This window comes from Elephantulus edwardii, unplaced genomic scaffold (assembly GCF_000299155.1).
Source record: "Elephantulus edwardii isolate Elephantulus edwardi_28Jun2011 unplaced genomic scaffold, EleEdw1.0 scaffold00035, whole genome shotgun sequence".
In the NCBI taxonomy this organism is placed as follows: domain Eukaryota; kingdom Metazoa; phylum Chordata; class Mammalia; order Macroscelidea; family Macroscelididae; genus Elephantulus; species Elephantulus edwardii.
Genome location: NW_006399785.1, coordinates 12,273,848 through 12,282,232, shown reverse-complemented (window position 1 = coordinate 12,282,232; position 8,385 = coordinate 12,273,848). Strand labels below are relative to the sequence as shown.

Below are 8,385 nucleotides of genomic sequence, written 5' to 3'. Positions count from 1 at the left end.
TATATAAATATATATATTTGAAGGATGGGCATTTTCCTCCCATGTGATTAACTGCCTCTGAAAACCTGATGGAGAATCAGCTATGGGTCAGTTCTCATTCAACAGTACACAACAACAACATCACCACATATATATTTTTTTCCCCTTGTTTTTCAGGTTTTTTGCAGACTATGAAATCCCATACTTCCAGAAAGATAATGTCACAAGGTTTGAAGTCTGGGTAATGCATGAAATTGGTGGACCCAAAGTGTAAGTTGTTGATGATGGGTGGATGGGCAAGTGAGCTTCCCTTGGGCCGTATATGTTTACATTCATTTCACATTTTCTTCTTCTTTTTTTTTAAAAAATTAAGTCTTCTTTTCATCTGAAGCAGTAGGCAGAGAAAGACAGGATCTTGATTTGCTGAGAGTACCACTAACTGGTCTTGATTCTAGAAAGAGATATGCCCTCCCTTATCTGGAATGCTTTTCTGTGACAGGGAAAATTAAGAGTATATAAATGAAAGCTTGGACTCATCCTTCTTAGCAGTGGTAAGTGATGTAGGCACACACCGGAGTCTTACTAAAGCTGAGACGTCATGATGGAGCCTCGGAGGCAAGCAAGGCTGGGTTTGGGGCAGTGCAGGAAGAACTGGACTGCCTATCCCTTTGACTAGTGGAGCATAGAACGTGTGTCCACAAGAATTTGGCAAAACCTTCTTTTCAGGTTCGCAGGAGTCTTTAAGGGAGCTCTGGTGGTCTAGGCAGTAGGAAGTCGTGCTGCCAGCCCCAAGATGAGAAGCTCTAATCAACCAGCTGCTCCATGGGAGGAGGATGGGCACTGTCTTCTCACGCAGTCTATAGCCTCTGAAAACCTGCTGAAAGGGTAGCTGTGAGGCAGTCTTGATTTGATGGCAAGGAGTTGAGAACTCTCTAAGATTAAAGTGATGACTTTTCTTATCTTTTTGGGCAAGAGATTAAATTTAAGAAGACAGAAATTCTCACCACTGGACCAATCGGTAGCATCAGGATGGATGGCGAAGAGATTGAGATTGTTCACAGCTTCAGTTTGCTCGGCTCCACGGTCAACACTCTTGGCACCAGCAGCCAGGAAATAAAAAAAAATGTATTGCGATGGGAAAGTCTGCTGTTAGGGACCTCTCTAAAGTACTCAAGAGCAACGGTGTCTCTCTGGAGACTAAGGTGCGCCTGATACAGGCCATGGTCTTTGCAATCACTTGTTATGCATCAGAGTTGGACAATGACTGGGGAGGATAAAAGGAGAATTGACACCTTTGAGCTGCGGTGCTGGAGAAGAGTATTGAATGTTCCATGGACTGCCAAGAAAACAAACAGATTCATCCTTGTTGTTATGGCTACTCCTTAGAGGCAAGGATTCTGGGGCTTCGTCTGACATACTTTGGACATGTTGTAAGGAGAAACAGGTCCTTGGAGAGGGACATCATGCTGGGTAGGGTAGAGGGGACAGCGCAGGAGGGGAAGACCCTCTATGAGGTGGGTTGATTCAGTGACTGGGGTAATTGGGATGGGTGTGTCAGAGGCAATGCGATTGGCACAGGATAGAGCAGGGTTTAGGGCTGTTGTACATAGGGTCACTATGATTCGCAAGTGACTCGACGGCACATAACAACAACAACGTGTTACATAGAGAACTTAGATGGCCTGGTGGCAAAAAGCAGAGCTGCAACCTCAAAGGCGTTCAAGGCCTTCTATCTGCTCCTCAGGAGAAGGATGGGCAATGACCTCCCGTGTGATTAACTGCCTCTGAAAACCTGCCAGAGGGTCAGCTATGAGTCGGTGCTTGACTCCACTGTACACACGTATTACATAGGGAACACTTGGTGGCATAGTGGGTAAAGAGTTATAGTGCCAACCCAAAGGCCGCAGACAGTTCTAATCTATCCACTTCTCTGAGGGACAAAGTTGGGAAATCGCCTTCCATCTGATTTGATAGCCTCTGAGAACCCACTAGAAGGTCAGCCACAAAGCCACTTCTGATTCAACTGCAAAACAACAAACAACAGATTACAGAAGTTATAGCAACATCTGCAGAAAACAAATTACATACTTACAGCACAGGAAACCATGGACAGTGAAGCCTGTATGAGTTGGAATTCCACAGGAGCTGTCCTTTTTTCCCAGGTCTCCCAGATTTTTAGCCTTTGGGTGACTTTGTACTTCTCCAATGTTATTAGAGGAAGCTACTGGAGATCTGACTTTTTGCTTGAAAATCTAGAGGACTGGGGAAAGAGGAGAGACCTCTGCAATGAGGTGGAAGGACACAGTGTTTGCAACAAGGAACTTGAGCATGGTAGAGGTTGTGAAAATGCCACAGGGTAGAAAAAAGTTCTGACCAGTTGCTCATCGGGTCACTACGAGTCACAGTTGACTTGATGGCACCTAACATCAACAATTTAAGTTTCCCTTCTCTGACAAATTTCTTGCTGACAAAGTCTGGCCTTTGCAGGTTTTACGGTATATTGCTTGCCTTCCTTCTGTGAGAAGTCGCTCTTTGCCAGAATTTACTTGTTCATAATAATCTTACATGTTCATAAGATCTCCATCAGACAAACTGTGTCCTTTGGACCTGCCTTTAAAAAGACAAGGAAACAGCAATTGAACATTTCAGCCTATCATTTCTACTGCAGGAAGGGTAATAAAAGATGTCTGACCTCTCCCTTCCTGGTTGAACATTTGGATTATGAGCAAAGCTCTTTATATTTGTTCCCACATGTCTTAAACATTCAGATTGGAGGGATAACAATTTCATTAAGTAGGGAGCACAACATATTATGGCTAAGAGCTGATCCTGCCTTGGCCGCTGCTCTTAAAAGACTTGGAGGGAGGGATTGTATGAAGGAATATTTAAATATGAAGGAATTTTTCTTTTACTTTTCGAAGAGAAGAGTGAGCTGAGGGGGAGGGATGGGCAGGGAGAAAAAGGCAACAGTGAATGAATGGAATTCCAAAGTCTCTATAAATTTTCATTAAAATTAATAATAAAAATTAAAAAAATAGTGAATAGGGAGCTCTAGTGGCTTAGCTGCAAGAAACTGCACTGCAATTCTAGAGGTACGTGGTTCGAATCCACTAGATACTGCTGTAGAAGGAGGGGCAATCTCCTCCTGTACCAGTTGGATCTGATTTGACAGTACACACACACAAAAATAATAAATAAAAATATAGTAAAGAAAATAAAATATAGCGGCTGACTGCTATTATGTTCAGGTGTCCATGAGCCTCTGTGTCATTGCTGAAAAAAAAATCCAAGTTATAAACCTCAATCAGAGAAAGGTGGCATTCCTGATGTGGGCAAATTCTGAAATAGAAAATAACTCACACCTGGCCTGCTTCGTTCCTGTCATGCAGAATCTTTTCTTGACTGTGAAATCTTCCTCCAGCTGTCTGTGTTCCATCTTCTTCCTGCATATCTTTCTTTGTTATTTCTCTCCACTTTGAGGTTTTACCTTCCATTCCCCATAAAACTGGGCAAAGCACTACCTGAAATTATGGATACTTCTGAATGTTGAAAAAGGAATAAGGAAGATCAAAGAAAATCCAATGCCTTTGAGTTGTGATATGCAAGAATAGCACTGATTTGTTGGAGACCGAGGGTAAAGTAATGAGACAGACAACGAAGAATGAGATAAGAGAGAGTAAAGACAGGGGGCCAGCAGTCCTGACGACTGAAGTGCCCAAGCCATGCCTCTCTGTATTTATTGAGAATCATCAGGAAGGTAAACAAAGGATAATCACAAGGGAGTAGAAAACAAAAACACAGGATCATGGGGAAGTCTTTTGCACATAAGGTGGAGTTCTTTATTGTTTACCTTATACTAATATCAGAGGGAAGGGATTCAATAAATATAAACTAAGAAGATGCTTACTCTTAAGGAATGCCTTAGTGCCTCAGGGTGAACTCCAGCTTGTATTGTTGTTGTCATGTGCTGTCAGTCGTTTGTGACTCATAGCTACCCTATGTACAACAGCCCTATTGTATTAGGCCTCCCTTATATCCTGATATAGCATTTGGCTTATTGTTATTGTTGTTAAATGCAGGTCCAATCATAAGTGACTCATAGTGACCCTATGAACAAAAGTCCTGGACACCTCCTGTATAACTGTCATCCTTTCTCTAGGTTCATAGGGTTTCCAGAGGCAAGCTGTTATGGAAGTGGATGCCACTCCTGCTTCCAAGCTTGTTTTAATCGGGGAGTTTCACCAAACACTGTCCACCATGGGTAACCAATCTCACATTTGACTCATACGTGTCACAGTGTTCAGTTTATATTCAGCTTCCCACACTGACTATCTCACTGCTGTCAACAGAATACGTTTCTCTTGGAGGGAGTGAACCAGGGTCTTCTTTGGAGGCAAGGAATGTGAAACTTCATCTCACATACTTTAAGCATGTTGTCAGGAGAGACCAGGTCTTTGAAAAAGACATCATGTTGGGAAAGGCAGAGTTTCAGATAAAGACTCTGAACACCATAAATGGACATGGTTACTGTAATAATGGGCTTGAACACCTTGGAGATCTTGAGGATGGTTCAGGATGGGAAAGTTCAGATTTGTTAATAGGTTTGCCATAAGTTATAGTTGAATGGATGGCACCTAGCAATGACAGCAAGCCTGCCAATCACATCTGGAATCACTGTTTTTGTTTCTGTGTGCCTTTATGAGAGCTCCCTCCTTAGCGTGGCTGTCATGATGGCAGGAACTTCTGTTGATGAGGGTGTGGGGAAGTAGGTGCTCATTCTTCCAGGGTAGACAGCTTAGGGAAAGATGGGCAGTGCGTGTCTAGACCAATAAAATACATTCAAACCGTTTGTGCCAGAAATACAGCTTTCAGGAGTTTATGCTTGTAAATAGAGTCATAGCAGCATGGGAATGGCCATTTCTGACCTCTCCTAACCCCCCAAGAGGGAACATCCACAATATAAAACCCTCATGAGGTCAGACATGTCCTCCCCATACTCTTGCACTACTTTCTGCTAATCCCAACACCAAGCCTGTTACCCTCTTGGGTCTAAAATCTGTTGTCATAGCTATGTAGACCACACAAAACCATATTCACGTGGGAGGAGGATTGGGAGGGGAGAAAAGTGCAACAATGAAGGAATGGAAATCCAAAGTCTCTGTAAATTTTCATTGAAATTAATAATAAAACACACACACACACACACACACACACACACACACACACACACACACTGCTGTATTCACTATTAGGGGCTTTGTTAGGGAAGTAAACAGGTTACAATTCAATGGAAAAAAATGGGCAATCTCCTCCTGTGTGATTTACTGTCTGTGAAAATCCCCTGCAGGAATGGGTATTCCAACTCTGTGGCACATAACAACAACAACAACAACAATGTAAGTACCAAAAGGATAGATAGACATCAAATTTCAGCTGCAGCTACTGTAGAGAGGTGAGATTTAAGGTGATTATTTTTCCCTTTTTACATTTTTTATTGATTTACATGTAATAATTTATACTTTGTGTTTAGCCCCACGTACTTTGTGTTTTATACATTCTTTTTTTCTCTTTTGAGTACCTGTGTTTTGTGAATCATTAACACTTGTACATTTTGGTTATTATTTGGAATTAAAATTAACATATGAAGCAGAATTTGTTTCTCTTCTCTGTGGGTTGAACCAGGGGCCCTTACCTTTGAACCCAGCCTTGAGGCCCTCGTGGGTTTGTGCTGATGGGTGGGGAATGGCTGTGACTTTGCCATGTGGCCAACACCATGCTCCAGGCCAGGCTCTCTCCTGTTCAGTAGCCTCTCCACTTCAGATTTCGAGTTGGGTTCCTAGAGTGACCTCTTGGAGCCAGTCTTACTTGGAACATTCCATTTCTCTAGCCAACCACAGCTTACCTGTGTTCCCTCTGAACATTTCAGGAACACGTGGTGAAATGAAATTTAATGCACCCAGAAGCAACTTCAACTGCCTCTTTCTGTTTATTTTTAGGGAATCCTGTGGCGAAGGCAGCGTGAAAACACTGGAAGAGAGACTGAAGGGAATGGGTTTTGAGTACAGCTGTATTAACGACTACCTGTAAGTGGTGGTGCATAATCAATGTGGGTGCTCAGAGATAGAGTGGGGAATTGGAGGTGGGTCTTGGTGGTGGTGTGGTGAGTCCACGCAGAGGTGCTCATAACAAAGACCTGGTAATCTGTTTTGGAAAAGACATGCCCACTATATACCTTATAAAGCACGGTTCTGCTCCAATGCATATGGAGTTCCCACGAGTCAGAATCCACAGAATGGGGTTTTACTGGGGATCACCTCCCCAGGACACAGGGCTATGCCTTCTGGCTGCCTCCATATGTGGGGGCAGGGAGGGCCATTGGCCAAGGTATACCTGGGTCCCGCCTATTTCTGTCCAGTCATTTGGTTGATAGTGATAGGACACTCAGGGTGACCGGGTTATTTATCTCTAGGGCATGTCTGGCTTTCTCCTCTGCTAGCATGCTTGGATGAGTAACACGGGGACGTGGCTCCAGGAACTTTGGATTCTGTCCTATCTGTGGGTCCTTGTCCAGGATCAGTACTTTGCACTCTAGACAGGAGCTTCTTGGAGATCTCCCAAGAGGGATAGTGACGCAAACAACAAATCAGTGGATTCAGGCATACCATGGTCACAAAGATGGCACAGGAAATGTGCCACTCTGTGCTGTCATGTGTAGGGTTAGGGATCTTCAGTGGCACAGTCTGTAAAGAGTGGAGCTGCTAACTCAAAGAACAAACACCTTTGATTATTCAGCTACAACAGAGGGTCCCTCCTGTGGGATTTATGTCCTTGGAAATCCAATGGAGGGTCAGCTGTGAGTTGTTTCAAACTGGAAAACAGCGATAGTGAGAGAGTAAGAGCGAGAGCAGAGTGAGAGCAGGTTACCATGAGTCATGAGTTGGATTCAACAAATAACAACAACACAGGTGCTGTTATGTGCCATCGAGTCACCTGTGACTCACAGCAACCCTGTGCACCACAGCTCTGAACCCTGTGCTAAGATGAGCCAGTCTCATTGTCTTTGACACATACCTACTCCCATTGCACCAGTTACTGTATGGCGTTTGCACTGCCAACCTTTTGGTTACTAGTTGGACCCTAGCATTTGCTCCACCCAAGAGCCCCTGTTATTGTTAGGTGCCACTGAGTTGAGTACAGTTCGTAGTGACACTGAACAACAGATCTGAACCCTGTCTTATCCTGTGCCGTCCTCATCATCTCTGACATACAAGTGACCATTGCTGAAATGTGTACACAGTAAGTACTTCCAAACTGCTGGTTGTTATTTCAGAAGTAAATCCTTTGAGTGATAGTCAAGGCCAGAGACTGTGTTTCTAGTAACTTGGAGCCATACAATAAATGCTTTCTGAATCACATCATGGAAATATTTTAAATGACTAGTTAGTTAATTTAAATTATTGCAATAATCCTGCAATATGGTTCCTTTCCGTCCTGCAGGCCAGTGAAGCTCTTGAAGTGCGTGGACCACAGCACTCATCCTGATTGTGCCTTAAATTCGTGAGTCCACGTCTGAACCCAGTTCTCCCCTTGCTTTCTTACAATAACCACGTCTCAGTATTTGTAGGACTCAGTAGTTTAAGTGGCAAAGAATTGCGCTGTCGATGCAAAGGTGCACTGTTTTAATTGGCAGCCACTCTGCAGGAGAAAGATGGACAATCTCCTCCCGTATGATTTACGGCCTCTGAAAACCCTCTAGAGGGTCAGCTATGGGTCAATTCTGACTCAACAAAGACCAGGAATTCAGGGCAAGTGGTTCAAATCCATAAGCTGCTTCATGGGAAAAAGATGGACAGTCTCCTCCTCTGTGATTTATTGCTTCTGAAAACGTGCTGGAGGGTCAGCTGTGAGTTGGTTCTGACCCACTAGCAATGGGAGAGAGCAGTAGTTAGTTGCTCAATGGTGCAAAGATCTAACAAACTTGCCTGCTAACAGAAAAGTTGGAGGTTCAAACCTACCCAGAAGTATGTTCGAAAAAAGGTCTAGAGATTTTTAAAAAAGATATCTTGGCTCCACAGTCAACACTCTTACCAGCAGCCAGAAAATCAAAAGATGAATTGCATTAGGAAAATTTGCTGTCCAGGACCTCTCCAGAGTACTGAAGATCAGTGATATCAGTCTAGAGACTAAGATGCATCTGATCCAGGCCATGGTCTTTACAATTACTTGCTTTGCATCAGAGAGCTGGACAATTACAAAGGATGATAGGAGAATCAATGTTTTTGAGTTTTGGTGCTGGAGAACAGTATTGAATATATCATGGACTTCTAAGAGAACAAACAGTTTCATCCTGGAAAGGGTGAAGCCAGGCTGCTCCTTGGAAGCAAGGATTTTGAAGCTCCATCTGAC

General features: G+C 43.5%; 1 protein-coding gene across 1 annotated transcript in view; it reads left to right on the top strand.

Moving 5' to 3' along the window:
- The window catches only part of BST1 (bone marrow stromal cell antigen 1), a 26,764-nt gene extending 19,224 nt beyond the window's left edge, over positions 1–7,540 (top strand). The window contains exons 6-8 of the mRNA XM_006884538.1: positions 157–249; positions 5,976–6,062; positions 7,477–7,540. Of these exons, the coding sequence (XP_006884600.1) occupies positions 157–249; positions 5,976–6,062; positions 7,477–7,540 (244 nt within the window). The remainder of the gene's footprint in view (positions 1–156; positions 250–5,975; positions 6,063–7,476) is intronic.
- Positions 7,541–8,385: the final 845 nt, after the last annotated feature.